A 25,026-nucleotide genomic window follows, 5' to 3' on the forward strand; every position below is an offset into this window, starting at 1 on the left:
CTCCTTCCCATCAGCATTTAAGTATCCTTAAATTTCTCCATTAACCCCACCTCCCCTTCTAGCTTTTGTGTTATTGCCCCCCTTCTTCTTTATAGGCAAATTTCTTAAAGACGTGATCTGATTTCACTGTCTTTATTTCTTCATGTCAGGTGCTCTCCTTAAACCACTTCAGTCGAGATTTTTCATCCCATATCCCCTCCAAACTGCTCTCACCAGGGTCACTGATGACTTCTATATTGTTAAATCAGACATCTTTCAGTGCGTACCTTGCTTGACCTCTAGGCAGCAATTAATTCTACTGATCACTCCGGCCTTCAAACACTTATTTACCTTGTATTCATGAAAGCACATTGTATTGATCGGGTGTCAGAGTTGCAAACAACAGAATCCACTCTGGCAGTTTAAACAGAAGAGGAATATAGTGAAGGATGTTAGGTGGCTCACAATATATGTGGGAGGACAGCTTTAGATGATGTTAAGCTACAACAACACCTGTCACATCTGGGTACAGATACCACTCTCTCCGCCTCTTGGTGTCAGCACTGCAACTCACACAAATACTGCACACTTTTCACTGCTGACACCCAGGACTGGACTCCGGAAGTTGTACCACTGCCTTCTCCACCATGCTTGCTAGAAGATCTCACAACCTGCTTAGTCAGGAGTTCTCTTCTGAATTGAGGTTTGGCATGAGTGCCCCTGATTGGCCATCCTAGGCCATAGGTCTATATTCTAGCTGCCAATTACACTGAAAACTAGAGTTGTGACTTCTCTCTTGGGGAGATGGAGATTCCCCAAATAGAGAAGGTGCATTGAAGAGGTGGTAGCTACCACTATTTCAACATTCGTCTACCTCCAATATGCTTCTAATTTCGCTGCTACATCCCTGAGCAGTCTTTTTCAGTCCCCTTTCTTTACTTGCCCCTGGAATGTTGAAGTTCCCCAGGGCTCCATCTTAATTTTTCTCTCCTCATTCTGAACCCTCTCCCTGGGTGGTGATGTCTAACAGCATGGCTTTAATTACCTTCTCTGTGCTTAGGACCCCCAAATCTTGATCTCCAGTTTTGAGCTCTAGGGCCACATATCTGACTGCCTTTTGGACATTTCTACTTGGATGTGTCTTAAGCACCTCAAAATCAACATGTCTAAAGCCATACTCCTCTGTAACCCAAATGCATTCCTCCAGTTCCCCACAGCACAGGTCCATCTAGTTGCTGAGAAGGAAGATGTTATCCTTGAGAGCTTCCCTCTCTCATCTGCAGGTATACAGTCAGTCCCAGAGTGCAGTCACTTTTAGATCCCATATATATTGTTTTGAATCTGCCACACTCTCTCCATATTCAACTAGAATAGACTGTCACAGTCGCAGGAACCCAAACTACTAGGAGAGCTTCCTCCTAGCTTCCAGTTTTGCTCTTCTGTAATCCATCCTTTACCTTGCAGTTAAAAAGATCTTGCTGAGCAACTCATGTCATCTCATTCCCCTGCTTAATGCCCTTCGGAGAAGCACACACCGCCCCGCCCTCCGCCCCTCCCCCCCGCCCATGCATGTGCTTATGTGGTCCTAGGATATCTCTGGAAGGTTGCACCAGAAATTAGTAACCGTGGCTGTCTTGGGGATTTGGATGGGAGAACTGAGTGGCTGAAGGTCAGACTTACTTTTATTGTGCACTCTATTGTATCTTTAAAATTTTTATACCATGTGCACATATGATGTATTCGAAAATTGACTGAAAAAACCAGTAGATTTCCATTGATCGCAAGATAACGTCAGACTCTTTCATGTGGTTTGCAAGACCTCAACACAAAACTGCTCCTGCTTGTTTTGTGAGCCACATTGAATGTCTTGCTATTCTTTGAATATGTAAAATTCTCTCACTTTGCAGCATTTGCACATAGTTCCCTTGTTTGAAATGCTCTCTTCTTTCCCATTTCCTTTAGTCCTCTGCTCAGATGTCACAGCTTCTGGGAAGCCTGTTTGAGTAGATTTTGAGCCCTCACTTTTTTTCTAGGTAGTACTATCCTTATCAGACTCATAACATCATTATTATTATTATTATTATTATTATTATTATCATTATTATTAATTGTGTCTCTTGTCAGAAAGACCACAAGCTCTGCAAGGACAGATACATCTGGCTTATTCAAGGCTATGCTGTTGGTTTCCATGTTAGCACTTTGGACATAGTAAGAAATCAATAAATATTACTTACATATGGATAAGCTACTCATGCATTTGTTTCCTCTGCCCCTTAATATTTCAAATTATCTCACCTTGCCCCATAGGTATTAGTTGATGATCCACTCTCAACCCTGTCTCAAATGTTCCTACTGCATGTCTTTCTCTATCTCTCTCTGTCTCTGTCTCTCTGTCTCTGTCTCTTTATATATATATATATATATATATATATATATATATATATATATATATATATATTTAAGTCAGGAATCCTAAAGCTAGGAGTAATATAGTCTGTTAAGAGTAGGAAGAAACTGATATAATGCTAATGGTTTCACTCTTCTTGAAGAATGTACCGTACAATTTACAATGAATGAATTTTTAAAAAATAAATGAAGGAAATATGTTCAATGTACCCTTTGCTTAATTTCATGTGAGATGTCAAAAAAATCATATGTTTAAGTAGCATATGATAGCTATAGTTTTTAATACATAAAAATTAATATTTGGTAAACAAACTCATTAGTGCCACTGACTTTAAAACATGATTGCTGGCAATTCCTTTAAATGCTAGCTTATTTGTAAATGACATTTTAATTTATTCTTTACTGATTTTTCACTGAGCAGCCTACTTTGACTTGCAAATTTTTTATTCTTAAAAACACTCTTATCTTCCCAAATGTGACTCTCAGTTCTCCTTCCAGAATTACATTTCTCAGAACTTCATCTTTTTCTTGATTTATGAATTAAATTTTTGATCTCTTTGCCAACTTTCCCAAGCCAGTTTTTCACAGCTGGTGGGCCAAGATTTAGTAATAACCCATACTGATCTGTATCATTCTTCAGTATGAGGAGTCCTTGCTGTTCAGCTGTATGACTTAAGACCTTACTGGCTGAGCAAGAAGGCATTAGTGTTCATTACCATGCTAATATAATCTTTGTACAGGACAGTGTTGAAAATGCTGTTGCCTTAGAAATACACCATGCTTTAAAAAAATGGCGCCAGTGACATGCAAGGCATAAGATGGGGGTAGCTGGGTTGCATGGCAGAAGCACATAGGTGAGGGGGCAGCATGCCTGGGTGCACACTGCCTCCAAGGTTAGTGTGGAGACCAGTCTATGGCCAAAAGGAACATTAACTTGGGACCTGGGGTTTGGAAGCAGTGTTCTCATTTTGATTATCACTCATTAACCGTGTAAACGTGTATCAGAGGGATCTTCCAAAAACACAGATCGGATTCAATTAACCCTCTCCTAAAACCTTTCCCATTTTGTATAGGATGAAGTCCAAATTTTTTAATGGGGCTCACGAAAGTTTCATGATCTGACTGATCCCTGCCACCTTTTTAATTTGTCTCTGGCATCCCTGTGCCTCCATTTCTTCGACAGTAAATGACTGGGATTAGTTTAGATGATTTCTAAAATTCCTTTCGGGTCTAAAAATCTATGATTCTGAATAGTTACAAAGTCGACCTCAGCTTTCAGATAGGGTAAAAGGGAATTTATAAATTCCTGTTTCTAAAATATATCAGCTTGAATTATCCTGGGGCAAGGGAAGCTGTTCAAGTATAAGAAACACAGTTTACTTCTGCTTTTTAAGTTTGGTAGAGTAGGATTGTGTGTCCTACAAAATCCTAGAGAATCAGATTCTTCAGCGCAATCATATAGATCATGTTCTCTTTGTTAGAACTGTAAATTATGAGGGCTGGTAACGACTTGGAAACCTCTAGCCTTTGTCTTTACAGATGATTAAATTAAGGTCCAGAGAGATGAAATGCCTGTCAGGTTTATAATAGAGCCAAAGACTAGACTCCAGCCTTCTTTATTCCCACCGCAGTGTTTTTCCGTGACACAAGACAATTTCACCACCGTGGCTTATGTTCACTGTTCATACAAAAAAGCCCACGTCTAAGTGAATGCCTGGGCAGTATCCTGGGAAGACAAAGGATTCACTCTGCCAAGTTGAGCTCCAGGTCAGACCAGTGTGAATGAGGATACTTATCTTTTCTCCTTCCGATGAAAAGCCATGAAAGGGTCCATTGATTCCTTCAGCAGATATTTAGTGAGGGCCAGCCATTATTCTAGAACAAGGTCTCTACCCTCCAGAATCTTATATTCCAATAGAAGTAGACAACAGACATACTAACAAATAACTTAATAAGATGCTTTCAGACACTGATAAGTAACGTGGAGCAACTGGGGCTGGGAAGGTTACTTTAGATTTAGTAACTACCTAAGACTCTGACTTTTATTAATTCATGAACATTCTCCTTCACCTTGATTGTACCTTTTTAAATTAATTCCACAATTGCAGCTTACTAACTCTTGTGAGATGTATTTTTCTATGCTGCTTCCCCAACCTCCTCCTTCCAAATGCTTTAATGTCTTCATATCACAACAAAGATACCTTTCTTATATTTGTTGGGCATTGAAGTGCATTTGCATGTGTCTTCTATCCCATAACAGTGCTTCTGGTTTTTTCCTGCACAAACGTCGTTCAAATGGAATGTTCATCATTCCTCAATATTTCATATTTTTGCCATCTCTGCTGCCTACACCAGACTTCAATCTTTACAGTACTGTTTTTTGAATACCTCTGTTTGACAGGAAACTCTCTTCTTTGGCAGCGCCTTCCAACTTTGTGCAAGTCAGTCACTTTAAGCCTACTTCTTCAAAAGCCACTTTCAGTCCTGCCACACCATCACATATTCCTTGGTTGCCTCTGTCCTTAGTCATCAACCTTCCTCTTTTTTTTTCTTTTGGCACTTAGCATATAAGACCTCATGTTGGTATTCACGTAAGTATGTCCTGGCTTCTTAATTTCATTATAAGCTCCTCAAGTTGGGGGAGGGAAGAGTTATAAAATCATTTGTATCACCAAATATAAATTCCCTAATCTGTTCTGAATTAAATGGTGCTCAGAAGAAATAGGCACTGTGTTAAGAAAAAAAAGTTGGCTGCTCCCTATTTAATGCACATGGTGTATGTTTCAGATAGACAGTATGTGTCACTTCATAACATTATCATTTAAGTATTATTTCTTCAGCTAGAGTTTGTCTTTTTTGCCTCATGCAGTAAATAGACATGTTTCATGTCCATTATATACTTGTTGAATAAATGAATGAAGATTTTTTAAAAACAACTAGATATTTCAAAGTCTGTACTTTGCTCATGTACATTGTGATTTTTAAGGAGGGGAATGGGGACAGGATAGTAATATAATGGTTCTGAAATTATTTGACCATGCAATACTGTCTTTTCAAGCAACCATGAATCTCTTAGAGATAGTACTCTCTAAAATGTAGGCTTAAAACATAGAAGGCACCTACAAGGATAATGATGATAATGATGATGATATTACTATTTCCTGGATTGTAAGTCCTTTTAAGGCAGGGTTTATGCTTTAACGCCCTTTGTACTGAATTTTGGAAAGGATGTTAAAAGCCCCATGGTTCAGCAATGTACCCTTTGCTTGAATCTCTACAGTGTGTCCAGCCATGTTTGAATTTTTCCACCTGGCCGAAAGCTACCTTCTAGCAGCCCTTTCTAATATTGTGCTGTTCTCCCCACTTAATAGAGAATTCTATTGAAGCATACTCTGTCCATGGTACTATCCACCTATGGTTGTTGTTTTACCCCTTAGGGTCATCAGTATGACTGAAACTCCAGTAAAGTGACTTGGACATAGAAAACATTCAATAAATATATAGAGAATTGAACTGAATTGTAAGAATTCGACTCATTGAGTTTTTGAATTGGGATTTGGAACTAAAACATACCTTGGATTAAGATTGAATATGTTTTTCATCAGATTACTTTTTAGTTATGCCATTTTTGTGCCTGTGAGTATCTGCAGATGTAAATGGAAATGAAGTTTATGTAGCTTTGTAGTTCTAGTATGTAAATGCGACTCTTTGGAGAGTTCCTTTCCTGAAGATGGGGCATGAGAAATTTAAAAAGGCAATTGGCAATTAGGTATACAGTATAGTGATGATAGTTTTTTGGCATTTTACTTATTTCCCCTCACAACACTGCTCCAGGAAATAGGTCTGACACTTCATATCTCTTTGTCGTGAATCCTATATTCCTATGTGATCCAAATCACTCAAATTCCTAAAAGGCTTCATATTAAATAGGTTTCTCATTTTTACTTTACAACCCTATGTTGAATTGGGTTGGCCAAAAAGTTCCCTTGGGTTTTTCTGTAAGATGTTACGGAATATATTTTCTCTGACTATATGACAGCTTAAAAAGGAAACATCTGTAAAAGAAAATTGAACAGGCTGATGCCCCCCAACAGTCTGGGATGTAGACCTAACAATGAGCAATTGTTAGAGACAGTGTTTAGAAGGCCAACTTACCCTTTCACAAATTATCCTTTATTCATCTTACAAATCAAAATATTCCATAGCTTGTAGCTGTAAATAGAGCCACATTAACAGAAATTACCCCAATTTACTGTCTCTTTTCTCCATCCCGTCCCATAGGACTTTAGTATTCTCAAAGTTCCCATTCCTTAAGTGTTCTTAGGAGGGATCTGGGTTGCTTCATACTTACTTACGAGTTTGATTTGCCAGGTTTGGTGGCTACTTCTGCTGGGGTAGGCTTTCTTCTCTAGGGTAGTGTTTGGAGAGAGACACAGTGTCTTCTGTACTTAATGCTTGTTTCAGCTGGACTCAGTCTGCTCCAGGCACTGAAGCTACTTCCTTGACTCTACGAGGAACTATGATCTCTCACTAGGAACTACTCTTGTTTTGAGGTGATGTCACAGTGTACTCAGTGGTGTTTCCTTTTGATAACCAAGATGCTGTCCCTGGGTTATGTTCATTATTCTTGGCTCTTTCATCTCCAAAGATAAATTCTTCATGCTTTTGTGCACATGCACTTCTTTGTGGCCATCCCTCCAGCTCACAGCTTAAGCCCAGGGGGCTTCTACAGTGGTTTTCAGTAACATTGACTTCTCCTCATTACCCTCTCAGAAGGGCAGTGTTAAAGTCCTTTGATCCAGCTGAACACCTTAATAATCCCATATGATTCCTATTATGATCTTAAGACTCTGGAAGCAAATGAGTTTTCATCATATTCCACCAGGGTGCTTGTAGTTTGATTTTTTTTAGGCTGTAATTGATTGTGATACTTTCCTTACAGACCAGTGCAAACATACAGAAGTAGCAGGAGTAGATAATGCTCCATGCATGCTTGAGAAGAATGTATATTCTGGTTTTTTTTGGATGTAGTGTCCTGTAAATATGAATTAAGTCCAACTGGTCTATTGAGTCATTTAGGACCTCTCTTGCCTTATTAATTTTCTGTCTGGAAGATCTGTCCATTGATATAAATGATATGTTAAATAAAGTTTCCTACTATTATTGTATTCCTCTGTTTCTCCCTTTATGTCTGTTGGTATTTGTTTTATGTATTTAGGTGCTCCTATATTGGGTGCATATGTGTTAATGAGTGTAATATCCTCTTCTTGTATTGATCCTCTTATCATTATATAATGTCCTTCTTTACCTTTCTTTATGGAATTTGTTTTAAAGTCTATTTTGTCTGGTATGAGTATTGCTATCCCTGCTTTTTTGTCATTTCCATTTGCATGAAATATCTTTTTCCATCCCCTCACTTTGAATCCATGTGTGTCTTTTGCCCTGAAGTGAGTCTCTTGTAGGCAGCATGTTGTAGGTTCTTGCTTTTTATCCAATCTGCCACTCTGTGTCTTTTTTTTTTTTTTAAGTTTAATTTTTATTTATTTATTTATTAATTTATGGCTGTGTTGGTCTTCATTTCTGTGCGAGGGCTTTCTCTAGTTGGAGCAAGTGGGGGCCACTCTTCATCACGGTGCACGGGCCTCTCATTATCGTGGCCTCTCTTGTTGCGGAGCACAGGCTCCAGATGCGCAGGCTCAGTAGTTGTGGCTCACGGGCCTAGTTGCTCCGCGGCATGTGGGATCTTCCCAGACCAGGGTTCAAACCCGTGTCCCCTGCATTGGCAGGCAGAATCTCAACCACTGTGCCACCAGGGAAGCCCCACTCTGTGTCTTTTGATTACAGAACTTAGTCCATTAACATTTAAAGTAATGTACTTATTTCCATTTTAAACCTGGTTTTCCAGTTGATTTTGTAGTTCTTTTTTCCTTTCTTTTTGTTTTTGTTTTTGCTCTTGTGGTTTGATGATTTTCTTTTGTATTATGCTTGAGTTCTTTTCTGTTTGATTTTTGTCAATCCACTGTATGTTTTTGATTTGTGGTTACCCTGGTTTTCAAGTATGTTGATCCATAACTGTATCTACTTGCTTTAGACTGATAGTCGTGTAAGTTCAAACACAGTCTAAAAATCTTCATATTTTTTACTCTCTTCCCCAGTGTTTTGTGATTTTGATGTCCTATTTTACATCTTCATGTTTATCCTTTTGCAGTTAATTGTAGTTATAATTGCTTTTACAAAAAATTTTTTTCTTTAATTTATATAATGGCTTATTTAAGTGACCTTCAATCCTTTTATATATTTGTCTTTCCTATTGTGATTTTTCCTTTCCTGTAGATTCTTGCTTCTTTTCTATTTAGAGAAGACCTTTCAATATTTATTTAGGGTAGGTATGGTATTGCTGTATTCTTTTAATTTTTGCATGTCTGAGAAATTCTTTATCTCTCCTTTTATTTGAAATGATAATCTTGTTGGGTAGAGTATCCTAGGTTGCAGGATTTTTCCTTTCAGGACTTTGAATGTATCATGCCACTCCCTTCTGGCCTGCAAAGTTTCTGCAGAGAAATCAGCTGAAAGCCTTATAGGGGTACCTTTGTAACTGACTCTTTGTTTTTCTCTTGCTGCCTTTAGAATCCTCTCTTTATCTTTAGCTCTTTCCATTTTAATTAAGATACGTCTTAGTGTGGGTCTGTTTGGGTTCATCTTGTTTGGGACCCTCTGTGCTTACTATTCCTTGAAATCTGTCTTCTTCTTTAGATTTGGGAAGTATTCAGCCATAATTTCTTCAAATTTTCGATCTCCTTTTCTCTCTCTTCTCTATCTGGAACCCCTGTTATGCGTACGTTGCCACAGTTTATATTATCCCATAGATCTCGTATGTTGCTTTTATTTCTTTTTCCTTTGTCTTTCTGTCTGCTGTTCTGATTCAGTGATTTCCATTATTCTGTCTTCCAGATCACTTATTCATTCTTCTGTGTTATTTAGTCAGCTATTCATTGCTTCTAGATTGGTCTTTAGCTCAGTAATTGTCTAATTTTTATTGGTTCCTCTTTATAGTTTCTAGTTCCTTGTTACAGTGATCTGCATTTCTATTGATAATCTTTTTTAATTCCTTTAGCATTTTTATTACCTCCTTTTTGAACTCAGGGTCTAGTAGACTGGTGACGTCTGCTTCATTATTTGTTCTTTCAGAGGATTTCTCTTCTTTCAACTGGCAGTAGTTTCTTTGCTGTTTCATTTTACTTAACTTTCCCTGTCTCTATGAATTTAGGAGAAACCATTATCTACTGTGATCTAAAAGGGCTGTTTTCATGTGGGAGCATCCCTGTGTAGACTGTATGCGTCCGATATTTTTGTTGCAAGGGCTGTTTTTGATCTGGATGCCAGCCACGTCTTTCCTCAGAGAATGCTGGCTCTTAGCCCCTTGATAGGGAGTGTGACTGGCATTGTGGTGTCCAGAGACTGCACAGCAGTGTTGGACAGGGCCTCCTCTTTACTCTGTGGCTGTCACAGCCCTGTCAGGGGTGGGGTCTGCTCCCCAGTTCTTGGACTGGAAGCCCTGAGATCCAGGTTCTATAAGGCTCTGTTGCCTTTGAATGCCTGCCTGCTCTGTCCCAAAGGTTGTGACCAGTGAAGTAAGTGAGGCCCAGGGAACATATGTGCTGTCCCTGCAAGCATCTGTGGTTTTGCCCAGAAGCAGCCCAAGGTTGTGTGCATCCCTTTCTCCACTGTGTTTGTCCCAGACCTAGTGCTAGGCTGCAGTGTGGAGTGGGCTGGTGCTGGGGGCTGGAGTGCTGTGGCTGCAGGAATCGAGATGGTTATGCTGCTTCCTGGGGCCTGGGCTGCCTCTGTGGCAGGCCTCTCCCAAGACCTGTGTGCCCCAGATCTGGCTCCAAGCTGTGGTGTGGGGTGGGTGGAACCAGAGGGCTCCCTCTGGAAATGACCTGCTGTATCCTCCTCCCCAGGGGCTGTCCGCCCAAGACATGCATTTCTGTGGTGCCACTTGACAAAGACTGCCCCTACCCTGTGAACTCTGAAAATGGGCTTCGAGGCCAGACCCGCCGCCTTCATGTGTGAGCCCACAATGTCTGCCACGTCTGGACCCACCTCCGCCTGTGCGAGCACTGATCATGGCTCCAATGCCAGACCCACGGTTGCCATGTGTGTGCTGTGCTGACAGTGGGCTTTGAGATTTGGCATGGACCACTCCCTAGGCCTTCTGGGCTGTGTCCATGCAGCTAGAACGAGTCCCCTGTGAGGGCCCTTCTGCCCGAGATTTAGCGCCTAGCCACTGAGCGCTAGCGGCCCTGCCCAGCATGCATTTCAGACTTTTGGGAGTGTGTTGAGGTAGCAGCCGTCAGCTCCCCTCTCTCTTTTCCATGATTACTAGCAAGCCAGCATGCACACACTCCTCTGGAGCAAAGTCCAGGCCCCACCCATCCCAGCTGACCTCTTAGCAGGAAAGGAGGTTCCCCAGGACAAGGGTCTATGTGTGGACTTTCTCTCCTTCACAGATCCTTCTCAGCGGTGCTGGTTCCGTCCTGATGCCTTTTTCTTTCTTTCTTTTTTTTAAATTTCCAACCTGCTTATGTGGAGATCTTTCTTGCAGCTTTGGTTGTATAAGAGATCTTCTACAGCTTCCAGTTGATTTTCTATGAGAACTGTCTCACATGTAGATGTATTTTTGATGTTGCGGGAAGGTGAGCCTCACGTCCTCCTACTCCTCCATTTCGGTCCTTCTGAGTGATTCTTAACTCTGATTATGCATTAGACAAGGGGTCATCAAACTATGGCCTTTAGGCTAAATCTGATTCACCTTCTTATTTTGTAAATAAAGCTTTATTGGAACATCGTCAGGCTCATTCATTTACATATTGTCTATGGTTGCCTTCATGCTACAACAAGAGTTAAGTAGTTGCAATGGAGAACTCATGGCCCCCAAAGCCTAAAATATTTACTATCTGGCTCTTTATTGAAAATTTTTGTTGACCCCTGCATTAGACTCTTCATAGAGAAGATTAAAAATAATATTATGTCTGTGTTGCACCACAGATAATTAAATAAGAATTTGGAGTGGGATTTGGGGAGTTGGCACAAAAACTAATTTTTTTAAAAGCATCTCACATGAATATAATGTGTAGCCAGAATTAAGAAACACAAATAGATGATCCCTACCCTTCAAGGGTATATTTGACTTATTGGAAAAAGAAACTTACAAAAATTAATAAAGGTACAATGGATATATCTATAATGGAAGCATTTACAAAGTTCCAAGGGAGCACAGCATAGGGAGCAGTTTACTTCATTAGGGAAGTTTTCTCAGAGAGACATTTAAACAGATTCTTGAAGGGTGAATCTACTGGTAGACAAGATCCACTGTGGGTGGTGATAGGGAGAGAAATAGAAGAGAGAACAGCATATGCAAAAGCACGTAAGTAAGAAAGAGTGTGGTCCATTCAAGAAATGACCAGAAGCTCAGTGTGGCCAGAACACTGAGAGGGAAGAGGGAGTGAGGCCATAGAATATAAAGCCAGAAAGTAATGGCCAAACTGGGAGGGGCTTTGTATGCTAAGATGTTTGTAATTTACTGTGTTGACTTTCATTTAGAAGTTGAATGGAAAATTGAGTCTCTCTAAATCTCAGTATTTTCATCCGTCCCTCTAGCTCTAAAGTATAGCCCCCCGAGAGACTGTGTCAGCTATTTCTTTTGACACTCTCAGGACTGAGAACATAGTTGAGTTTATATGAATGGCATGACTTTTTTAGTATTGGGTCACCTGGCTATCTCCTGTAATTGATCCCTTTCTTTTAATAGTACAAATGAGGTCAATGCTACTTTGTGGATTTACCACAAGGATTTGAGAAAGCAGACTTCTGGAGGAGAAGCACCTTGCCTGGTCAATGCATTAAGGCCCTTAATGAAGAGTATAACATAATGATAAAATACCTGTGAAATACTTTATGTTTCAGGCAGAGAGGGGCTATAAAATGGGGACAGTTTTATTGTTAAAATTCACATTCTTCCCAATTAGTACTAGTGCTTATTATGGCTTAGCATTTGCAAGTCTCTACACTCAAAACTTGGTGTGTGAATTACTGTGGAAGCTCTTCAATATGATATCTTGTTTTGCTATTTTACAGCTTCTCATTTCTATCAGGCTCTAGATTGTAATTTCATCTCTGTTCAACACTTACTGGTATAGCTATATCTCTACTCGTATCTCTAATAAACTACATGTTCTTGGTTTCATATCTTTAAGTGAAGTTTTTCAAGTTCTGGTGTGTATTGAATATTCTATTTACCTCTTGCAGGGTCTCCCCAAGTGTACAGAATAGCCAGTGAATCAAAAAATAATATGTGGTCGGCTCAGTGATTGAAACGTCCATGATTCTAAGGCAGCCCAGTCTCTACTTTCTGATTCGTTTTATCAAACATTCTATCTAAGGTAGATGAATGGACTGATATTTTCAGATGTATTTTAGAATGCTGCAATTTGAAATATAAAGACATCTTTGAAACTCCAGCAAGAGCTTTTAGGAAAAAATGTTATAATTTCTGTCATTTGAACCTCAAATGTTTCTACTAAAGGAGATACTTTGAATACATTTAAAAAATGCTTTTCAATTAGTAACTTTTGCCCTCTCCCCACCAAAGAAAATTATAGAGAAACTCTAGAATACTGGCCACTGTTGACCTCTTTGCCCTACTTTTTCTTCACAGACGTTGATGAGTGTGCTGAAGGGCGCCATTACTGCCGTGAGAACACGATGTGTGTCAACACCCCAGGTTCCTTCATGTGCATCTGCAAAACGGGATACATCCGAATTGATGACTATTCATGCACAGGTAAACAGTGACTATTTGTGACATAAAATCTTTCTATGCCTTAAATTTACTTTTAAAAGTTCCTTTTAACTCTAAGTGTTTGGAGAAGTCTGCCATAAATACCCCCTTACAACAAAACAAGTTATAAGCAAAAGCATATCTTCTTGATTTGGTAGTTAATTCTGAATCTGTTCTAAGGAAAGGGCTAGCTCCTTGCTCTGGATAAGAAATTCCTATTAGAAATGTAAAGATAAACTGAGGAACAAAATCAATATTTCACTAATTTTATACTTAAATAGTATTTATACTCAAAACTTGTGTGAATTCTATGGCAAATCTGAGAAACACCCTTAAATAATATTTCCTTTACATGACAGTTGACTTTTGAATAGAGGAATAATGACATAAATCATGTAATGTTTTCAGAAATAGATCTGTGGAGTGCTAGGAAATGGGAAAATCTTCTTCATGCTTCTGGGGAGTACAGTGGAGTATCTACATCAAAGAAGTTTTGCTTATGTTTGTGCTATGAAATATCACTCCCATCAGTACCATCCAGAGTCCTCCTCAGGGATATCTCGAGTGTTAGTCATGTCTGTAGTTGGTCCTAGGATAAAACAACCTATTCACGTCATATTCTGTAGAATATGAAAGAAAATGGTGCTAACAGAGTAGCTTGCAGCCTATGGGGATTGAAGAAATGTGGGTGTGAAATACAACATTCTTTTGGCTTTTTTTTAAATAGAAGAAACATATACATACCATATTTTAGAAAAACATGTAAAATCATAAAACTGGAGAGCACTTAAAGTGTTATCTTGTCATTTTTACTGTTATGTCCCCATCATAAGTTGAAAATATCATAAGTTGAAAATGCATTTAATGCACCTAGCCTACCAAACATCATAGCTTAGCCTAGCCTACCTTAAACGTGCTCAGGACACTCACATTAGCCTACAGTTGGAAAAAATCAACTAACACAAAGCCTATTTTATAATAATGTGTTGAATACCTCATGTAATTTATTGAATACTGTAGCGAAAGTGAAAAACAGAATGGTTCTAAGTGTATCGGTTGTTTACACTTGGTTCGCTGCCGCTGCCCGGCATCGCAAGAAGGTATCATACTGCATATCACTAGCCTGGAAAAAGATCAAAATTCAGAATTCGAAGTACATTTACTACAGAATGTTTATCACTTTCGTACCATCATGAAGCTGAAAAGTCATAAGTCGAACCATTCTAAGTGGGGACTGTCTAGACTTGATATCCTGTTTATTAGTTAGAGCAAAGGGACCGTCCTTCCTCTAAATTCAAGTGTAGCATTTATATAAAAACAGAATGATGAAAATAAAATGTAATGAGAATTGCCTTCTCAGTGTATGGAGAATAACCAAAGATATTCTGAAGGTAGAAAATATATTTAACATAGAGTTGCCAATGGATTTACAGATTCTTGCTTTTTTGTCAGTTCATCCTAAACATTTCCACATTATGGGAACAATTCTGCACTTTTTCTTTAGAAAAATATGTAATCACACTGAGTGGCAAAACTATCCTGACAGAGCACTATGGAGATATTTTTCAACATAAAAAAGGAATATAAAAGAACACGTCTTAATGAATACATGAAGAATAAAATAAACAGTTTGCTGTAATATTGGTAATATCAATAAATCTGCATTCCAATGTAATGGTTAACAGAACAAAACAAAAAAACTAAGATAAAACTACTTCAGTGATACTTCGAGATGTACTCATTAAAAATAAGAGTGCTAGCAATTTTCAAGGAGTCTGCTAATTCTTCGGCATTAGAGACTTAAAAAGCTTTGTATATTTTTGTACTTCCTAGTGATTCTTTTTGTTTTTCTTACAATCTTAAAAAGTGTTAGAGACAAGTAAGGAAGAGTACACAACACAAGATTTGACCTAGTGTTGAATGAGGAGTGTTTCTTGGGGGAGGGTATTTTCAAGGTTCATTTCCATCCTGAGCCTGTCTGTTGGCTGTAAATCCAAGGACTAGTTCAGCTGTCATCCCTTACAGAGCATCTTCTGCTTTGGCTTTACCTCCCCCAGTGTATTTTCTTTCCAAATAAAATCCCACAAATTGCTGGGGGGGTTTTTTTTTGGACTACTTACGGAGAATTTCCCCTTAAGATTTCAAAGTAATGATAAAAATGAAGTGTCCCTTTGTAGGAATACCAAGGAAGGCCAAAATCATCTTAGGAAAAGCTGTTCAGGCCATGATTTTTTTGCCGAAGGAGCCAGAGCCAGGAATTTCATGATCTGGCAGATGATGGAATGTGTTTCCTTAATGATGCACCAGCATTTCCAACTAGCACCACTATTTCTATGCTTCCATTTAAAGAAGAGAGACTTTCTTGCCCTGAAATTTTCTACCTACTCTGAGTAGGTCTGCAAATTTGAGAATTTCTATCCGTACATAAAAGTTGGATTTTCTTGGGAATATGAGTGGATTTTACTTTGTTGTCCTCCAGAGTCAGGTAATCTTTGACACAACATTTTATGCTAAACCCTGCAGGGCCAGCACATATTTAAAGTTCCTGTAAAGGCAATGAATGTTTAAATTTTCCCTCTTTGAATCTTTTCCTCTACCCTTTAGCATTAGCATCTGCACAGAAGGCTTGGCTCCTCTATGATGTGGGTTTGCCTTATGGCTGAAGGCATCTAGGCTGTACCTTTTCAAGAGCTCTCATAAGACCAGAGTAGGACTTTATATCTCTGATAAAGATTGGGATTTATTTTCTCTGAATTTTAGAAACGGACATTTACATACTTGCAGGAGTAGGCCTTCCAGAATAAATGTCAAAACACCACTGCAGAGCCATTCTGTGATGTTTGTGACTGAGCTCTTGAAGTTCTGAATTTGCTTTGCTTCTGTATCCCTGCCCCTCTTTGCTATTGAAGAGCACCCTGCCATAGCGTCACAAGTGACATTGTCAACACTGTACCCAGCAGACTCTCAAACGTGCTTACCCCATCTGAAAATTAATCATAGACATTCTAATTTAAGGAAGAATCCAAGGCAATACATGTTACTTTATAGTCAAGAACTTTGATCAATAAAAGAAGCCTTTTTTTTGCTTTTATAACCCTGTAGTCTGGCATAGAAATTATGTATGCTATAGGGTAATCACCTTCCACAGCTGGTAGAATTGCACAGTATTTTTTTTTTCTTTCACTTTCAGATAATTTGAGTTATATTTTTCCCATGATGAGAAAATTTTGGAATGGAAGAATTCTTACAGATAATCTAATCCAATTTCCTAACTTCTACAAATGAGGAAATTGAGGCTCAGAGAGATTAATTGCCTTACCTATGGTCATACAGTTAGTGAGAAGCAAAAGGGGGACAGAGGATAAGACTTTTTATTCTTAGCTCTTACATTAGTCACCCTTGGTTTAATTTGCAACCACACAAAAATAAGTAAGGGGAAAAGATTCATACTGTATCTAGAACTGCATTATTCAATTTATAATATTCAGTAGTTAAACTGCGTTTCTATAGTTTCACTTCATTAGCTTCAACTCCAAGAGGAATTTTTCCCCTACAGATCGTATAGTAATAATTCTAAATCAGAAGTCAGTAGAAAAAATAGAAATTGCCATTTTCTGGGCCTCTGACTCTATTATGCAGTTTCACTGATGACTCAGTTGCACCATTTGCATAGTTTATACTCTTGATAAAGTGTTGATGCAGCACTTTATATTCTTCTGAACTCATTAATATAATTTTCCTTCCAGTGATGGTGTTTTTTTTTCTAGTTAATACTTCATCATCTCTGTCCTTCTCACATCCTGTCCTATTCTAGAGGAAAGCATGGTTATACCTACAAGAAAAGAGAAAGGAAGGAAGGGAGGGAGGCAGAGAGGGAGGGAAGGAGGAAGGAAAGAAGGAAAGAAAGGATAGAAAAGGCAGAGGGAAGGGAAGGAAAAGGGTTTGGTTTATATGAGCCAAGATGTTAGAAGCCCATTCTTCCATCTCTCTGATTTCAAAAATAACTTAATTTTCGTGCATAACAGTGTCTTTATTATTTATCTAGACTAATGCCTTTCTTGGTTCACTCACATAAGCACTGATTAAATTGGGCAAATCTTTCTGAGTCCTACTAGACAGCTCATATTGAAACTAGTCTTGTGTAATGGACAAAGAATAAGATAGCTCTGGAAATAAAGATGGGATCAAGAATTTTGGAATTATCAAAGGATAAAAATGTTCTGAAGGAAAAGGCATTCATTTCAGATCTTCCCGATATATCTCTCTGCTTTGAGTATTACAACTAAAAAACAGAATTCTCATTCTTTTTTTGTGTTGATGAGCTTGTAATCTTCCCCTCTTGTGTAGTTTTTTAGAGTGTTGGTTGTCCAACAGGGGTGATTTTGCCTTCCTACCTGCCAGAGGTTATTTGACAATGTCTGGACACACTGTTGGTTATCACAGCTATGGGGAAAGGGGGTTGCTACTGGCATTTGATAGGTAGAAGCCAGAGACATGCTAAACATCCTATAATATTGTTAGACTAGCTGTCCTCTTGAGGAAATGTCTTATTTTTCTGGAACCCTTTCAACTGGGAACTTTTCTCTGGTTACTTTCCAACTGAGTCATTAATCTTTATCCTGCACAGGGCATCCAGTATAAGACAGCTTCCCCATAATAAAGAATTATATGACACAAAATGTCAGTGGTGCCAAGGTTGAGAAGTTAGGGTCACCCACTCGAAACTGTAGGATGTACACTTTTTAATTTCCCTTTTCCTCTCCAGGTTTCTTTTAGGCCTTGTATAGTGATGTCTTCTCTCAGTTCTTGAGGTATACCCAGTGTCCTTCTATTGGCCTTTGGCCACAAAAGGGACCCCTTCTCAGTAAGGCCCACTTTCCCCCAAGTTCTTTCCTCTCCTTTCTCTTATCAAAAACCTGTTCTTAAGACTCGCATACATAGAGAACAGACTTGTGGTTGCCAACGGGAAAGGGAGGTGGGGGAGGGATGGATTGGGAGTTTGGGGTTAGCAGATGTGAACTATTATATACAGAATGGATAAACAACACGGTCCTACTGTATAGCACAGGGAACTATATTCAATATCCTGAAATAAACCAGGATGGAAAAGAATGTATAGATAGATAGATAGATAGATAGATAACTGAATAACTTTGCTGTACAGCAGAAAATAACACAACATTGTAAGTCAACTATACTTCAATAAAATAAATTAAAAAAAAAAAAAAGAACCTGTTCTTAGCTTAACAGGTGGAAAAATCGCAGACCTCACAGAGGTGGCAGAGGGGATTTCTTAGGGCCTCTCAAATTACGCTATCCTGATGCCTCCCCAGTATGCTTTCCATTGACCCTGACTGCTTCCGTTTTTCCAGAGCTTCTAATGCAGGCTTTGGCCCATGTCACATATCACAGAAGGTCCACAAAGTATCTGAGCACAAGAAATCCTTCTGGATACTTGATTTTTGTTGTTAAACAAAGAGCCTCCTCTGGTGTTCCCCAAGGAGTTTTACTTCTTAAAGTACTTAACTTTTTACAGCATCGAATACTCCTAGCACTTACATTTTATGTTCTCGTTGTAGTTACTTCTTTTTCTCTAACAAGGTCAATACTGACTTTTAAAAAAACATCATCATTACCATCCTATTTGCCGAGCTTTTTTACTGTTGATTTTCTAGCGTTTTCAAGCGTTTTGGATGCTATTGACATGCACAGAAGGTTGCAGAGGATTTACTACTGGGCAACCAGAGCAAAGATTTTAAGTCCGTTGTAAACCAGGCGTGGCCTTTTCTCAAATAGCTGTCTCCTTTTTGTGTGTTTCTTTGAAGTTCCCTATTAATTAATGCTAGAAAAGGTAATTTGCTTAAAGTTCTTAAAGAGATGATATTTTGGAAAGGCAGCATAACAGTATACTTTTTCATTCTGCAGTCTTCCAAAAAGAATTGAAATTGAAGCTGGTAATTTATTGTATGGATGTACAATAACTTTATTATCAACTGTTTAAAAATAGCTCTCGGTGGGTTTATCAAAATCACAAGTACGGAAGAAGGTAGATAATTCATTGTGTGTGTACCATGATAATTACCGGTATATAAATAGTGAAGGAAGTAAGAATATTGTGGACAACGGCAGAGAGGGTAGGGGGCCAGGAGAGGCACAGATGAGAGAGAACAATGGTAAAGAAGAGGAAGTGAAAATATGCATATCAGCACTCACAAAACTCCTAAATAAACAAAGTCATTTTAGTTATAAAAAGCCTTGGCTCTTTATCTGTAGTAAAATGCCTAGCACAGAAGAAATCTTTAATAAACATTAGCTACAATTATTGTTGTTGTTTCTATTGTGATTAGAGAAGTGATCCTCTTGAGGAAATGTCTTCTTTCCCTAGGATTTTTTCAACTGGGCACTTCTCTCTGGTTACTTTTCAATGGAGTTATTTTTATTATTATTATAAGTAGATAGCCTTGCTGGAGCAATGGATTCAATGTGTTTTTATTTAGTCAACTGACTTATTATGTACCTGTGAATAGGGGCTTAAAAAAGAAAGAGAAACCTTGGTGTAACTGAATAGCACTCTCTCTGGAAGTTAGAAAAAATCCTTCCATAGGAGGATTTGTTGTACTTCCTGGGATCAGGGAGGTTCCTCCTATTCTTGAGAATGAGTGTTCGATGGGGAGGCTTGGAGCTAGATATCTGCATCCAGGCCCTACTGTGGACACTAATCTACCCAGAGTAGAGTCTATGACCTCTAAAGAATTAGTGAGTCTGGTCAGTTCTCAAGCAGGGCAGATTTTATGAGCCTGGCTGCTTCTATGTGGATTTCTTTTCTAAAGAATCACAATCAGCAATCAGACAATCCTACCATCTGGCCACTAGTTGCCATGACAGTTGGGAAAGACTTTTGCATTTTTATGAGCAATCACTCCAAATTTTCTTTTTCTGGAATCAGCATTACAAAATATGATACAATTGTGGCATATTTCATAAAATATGAAAAGTCAGATATAGGGTTTTAAATACGGCCTCTAATGCTAAAAGCTGTGTCATTCATCTCCTGTAGTTTGCTATATATTATTATGCTGTGTAGTTATTATTGAGTAACTTGAACATCTAAACGTGATCACAAAAGCAAATTAAAATACCAAGCCTTAGGACTCAAAGAATTAATAATGAAAAGCAGTTTTTAAGCAAACATAATCAAGAAAACCTCTCTAGAAGAATGTGTACTGTGGTTACCAGGAAGGGTTAATGTTTAGAAAACTTCAGACCATGTTTGGAAAACTTGCAGAGAACAGAAGTGAGACCCGTCTGCACAGTGAGTGTGGAGGCCAAGGCAATGTGCTTATCTCTTTTCTGAAACACATATATGCACGCATACAATTAGCAGTCAGCTCAAAATGGAACAGGCTCAAAGGCTCAGGGAGCCGAATTGCCTTTTTCAAGATGAAAAGCTTGGAAAAGAGCCTGTGCTATCTGAATCTGTCAGTGAGTGGGGGTCACACACCAGCACCCATGTAGCAGTTTCCAGGCTTGTTAAAGCCTTTATGCAGCATCTCAGCGCAGCCCTCGTATCCATGTCTGACCTCCAGCCCGGCCGTGGTTTGATCCAAGCACCCGGTGGCGTGTGTCCACACAAGCTTGCCTCTGTGCAAGCTCATGTGAGCACTGAGTTGATGGGAGCCGCCTCATTAGGCAGCCTCACTTGCTTTGACTTGGTTGGTAAACTCGAATTCACCTTTGTCCCAAATGGATTCTTGTTTGAGTTTTATTATGAGATTTTTATGTGAAGAGCACAGAGCTGAAAACTCACATAGGGGAATAAAAAGATTATACATGCCAGGAGTGTAATAATAGTGGTGTCTTAGCAACAGACACCTGTGGAGGACAGGATTATTGAAGTGGAGGTTTAATAGATGCCTTTCACTTTCTTCCTTTATTGTTGGCTTTGACATGTTAGCCGGAATGGAAGTTTGGCTTTCCTTGTGCCTCTTCACTGTGTGCTCCGTGCAACAGAGTTCATTGTCTGGCTCTACTGCTGATCTAATCTTGCAGTGGATGTATATCCACCTGGTGGCATTGCCCTGTCTTGGTGTTCCCCTTTTCTCCCCAGCCCAAGGTGCCTTTGCAGTGTCACATTCAGGTCATGGGTTTGGGCTCAGAGGGTGAGTTTCTTCTCTCAAATCCAGAGCCTCCTCTCTCCTGTGTGCCTCTGCTGGGGAATGGCAGAGCCTCACTCGTTGTTTGGGTAGTGCCTTCACTAGTCTATCTGTTGCCACGTATTTCAGTGATTGGTACTTTCTTCAGATAACTTCTGACACCACATAAGAGGTTGCTTAAACTAAGTTCTTTTATCAGAGGGACTAACATTGTATTAGTTATCTACTACCGCATAACAAATAACCCCCAAATTTAACAGCTTAAAACAGCATGCATTTATTGTCTCACAGCCTGTGGGTCAGGTGTCTGGGCATAGAATAACTGGGTCCTCTCCTTCGGGGTCTCTCAGAAGGCTACAATCAAGGTGTCCACCAGGGCTGGGGAAGGGTTTTTCTCTAACCTTACCTTTGTAGTTGTTGGTGGATTCAGTTCCTTACTGGCTGTTGACTGTTGATTGCCCTCAGCTCCTTGCCATGTGGTCCTTTCCAACATGGCAGCTCGCTTCATCAAAGCCAGTCAGAGAGAGAGCCTGATGGCAGGACGGAACCAACATCTTTTGTAACCTAACCACAGAAATGACATCCTATTGCCTTTGCTGTAGTATATTGGTTAGAAGAAAATCACTTAGGTCCAGCCCATACTAAAGAGGGGGATTACCCAAAGGCATGTCTATCATGAGGTGGAGATCACTGGGAACCATCTTAAAGGCTGCCTACGACAGACATTAAATATTATCAGTAGTTAACTAACCTGCTTCAGCTAAGGACTGATAAAGAGCACCAGGTTAAGAGTAATGAAAGAGTAGTAAAAATTCATTGTGTAAGAACTGTGTGTGAGTGATTGTGAAAAATTCACGATGTTTCACTTTTCATTTCTTTCACTTTTCTTGACACCAGAGCTTTGATCTGGGCGCATAGTAGGGTTATTGTCCGATTTAATACATGGAGATGGTATAAATAGATCATTACTGTACACTGTGGTACATTCTGTAACAAAGGAATGTGCAGAGAGCTGTGGCCACCCCAGAAGAGGCAGTGAGTAATCTGGTTTAAGCCCAGTTTTGGGCAGGCATCACTAAGTGACATTTAAATTGAGGTTTTTAAGGATGAACAGACATTTCAGGAGAGGAAGAAATGAGAGAAGGCGTTTCAGGAAGAAGGAAGAGTAGGTACAAAAGTATGGGTTGTTGTATAATAACAAGTTTAGTGTGAATGGAATTCTTAGAGATAAAGCCAGAAAACCCTATGGAAATTCTAAGATAAGAATTTATGGTTTTATGATTTTATGATAAATTTATGATAAACCTAAGATTTTATGGTTTCTAAAACATTTCACTCAGTCTGTGCACCTTCTCATTGAGATGTGCATGTTGAAGTGTCCATGTTTTGCTTTGTTTTTGTTTTATGTTACTTTTCTTTTTTGCTGAAAAGTTGATTATTAAACTGATGATACTTCTAACAATCAATGCAGAGCTAGAATCAAGGTGATAGGATAGTTCATTTCAAAGAAGACAGAATGCTTTGTCGGTGTTCTTGGAACCCTATGAAAGAATTATTTCAGTGTGTCCTAATGAGAACTGAATTTAGAATTTTTCTAGAATAAAATCATAACCATTAAGTCACTACCTGAGGCATTTTTATACAATAGATTTGCACATACATATCCGTTAAATGTTAGGAAATGCAACAACAGCAAACAACAACCAAAAAGACAGGAAATGGCTAAGAGTTCCATAGAGCTTCTCTCTTTAGTTGGTCCAAATCAAATCTTAATCTCCCCCCTGGGCCCCTCTTCTCCATGAATACTTTGTGGCGTTTTAGTGTATGGATACTAGCTCATTCAGACTTCTTGGATTTGAATCTTTGTTCTGCTGTCTACTAGCTGTGATCTTGAGCAATTCATCTAACCTCTTAGCTTCAGTTTCTTCATCTTTAAAATGCAATAATATTACATACTTTATACGTTGTTTTTATTTTTATTTATTTATTTTTAACATCTTTATTGGAGTATAATTGCTTTACAATGTTGTGTTAGTTGCTGCTGTATAACAAAGTGAATCAGCTGTATGTATACATATATCCCCATATCTCCTCCGTCTTGTGAGACGAAGCATGCAAAGTCATCAGCATGACAGCTGAGACATAGTAAGCATTTAGAAGTGATAGTTATTATCGTTACCAGTTGTGGTAAACAGAATAATGTCCCTCCAAAGATGTCCGCATCCTCATCCCCAGAACCTTTAAATATGTTTCCTTACATGGCAAGAGGGACTTTGCATATCTGATTAAGGTTAAAGACCTTGAAATGAGGAGATTATCCTGGATCATCTGGGTGGGCTCAATCTAATCACATGAGTTCATTAAAGAGAAGAACTTTTCCCGGCTGTTGTCAGAGGGAAATGTGACTATGGAAGAATGGTCAGAGAGTTGCAGTATTATTGGCTTTGAACATGAAGGGGGTGCCCTGGACTGGAATAGCCTCTAGAGGAACAACCTGAAGAAGCTGGAAAAATCAACAAACAGAGCCTCCAGAAAAGAATGCAGCCCTCTGGACATCTTGATTTTAGCTTGGTTGGACTTCTGACCTATAGAACTATAAGATAATGAATTTATGTCATTTCAGGCCATTGAGTTGAGAGTAATTTGTATGGTGATAATAGAAAGCTAATATACTATTATTATTAGCTAACACTGTTGAATTGTCCAAAACTGTATTTAAAAAATGATTCTCAGTTCCCATCTCTTTTCTAATTGTTGAGGAGCAACAATTCAGTTCCAGTAATACTGGAGCAAGTCTGATGTTTGTGGGGAGAGTTAGAAAGATAGTCTATTAAATAGAGAGGGGACCCAGTTCATATTTATATCCAAATTCCTCACTTTAATGATTGAGTTGCTTTTTTCATATTTGGTTTTTGGTGTAAAAGTTTAGGGTGCTCGTTTTTTTAAAAACATTTTCCTAGTCTAATGAACACAAACACATGTATCGATACAAATACACAAAGTTATGCAGAAATAGACTATACATTTACCCAAACACAGTAAATCCAATGATGACATAATACATTTCCTATCTGCCTACTTTTAAAAAGGTTCTGAACTTCATAATATGAAGAAAGTCAGCAGACAGTAACTTTGAAAACACTCTTTTAAAAATGCATGTGTAGACTTAGTTGTTGGGGGAATGCTGCTACCATAGGTCTTCGGGACGGAATGCAGGGATGTCGAGAATGACCTTTTCATTCAGGAAGGCTCCCTGCCAGCAAGACTATATCTGAGAGTGACCAAAATTGGCTCTCAGAGGCAATATATTTGGCTTTGGGGACATCTTAATGATTGAACATTTAAACAGTCAAAGATTTCATTATGAAAATGTGGAATTCCAGCCAGATTTCCAGATTGTTCCCCATTAATTCTCAGTCTGCATCACTGCACCTCAGCTGTCAAATGCAGCTGAATAGTAGCAACCCTCTTAGGGGAAGAGGGTCTCCCTAGTTCATCACAAGTCTCATCTCCCAGCCCCTGAGACTCAGCAGTTCCAGTAAGAAAACTGATGTTTGACTTTCAGAATTCCTATAGCCAGTCTGCCTCGTCCATTTACCTTATCTCTCTGACTCATGAATTAGAGTATTTTCAGTTGCAACCTATGAT

At 38.9% G+C, this 25,026-nt stretch overlaps 1 protein-coding gene across 1 annotated transcript in view; it reads left to right on the top strand.

Moving 5' to 3' along the window:
• The window catches only part of NELL2 (neural EGFL like 2), a 381,815-nt gene that overhangs the window by 197,681 nt on the left and 159,108 nt on the right, over nucleotides 1–25,026 (top strand). The window contains exon 13 of the mRNA XM_007179220.3: nucleotides 13,103–13,228. Coding sequence (XP_007179282.2) covers nucleotides 13,103–13,228 — 126 coding nt within the window. The remainder of the gene's footprint in view (nucleotides 1–13,102; nucleotides 13,229–25,026) is intronic.

Source organism: Balaenoptera acutorostrata, chromosome 11, assembly GCF_949987535.1.
Source record: "Balaenoptera acutorostrata chromosome 11, mBalAcu1.1, whole genome shotgun sequence".
Lineage (NCBI taxonomy): Eukaryota > Metazoa > Chordata > Mammalia > Artiodactyla > Balaenopteridae > Balaenoptera > Balaenoptera acutorostrata.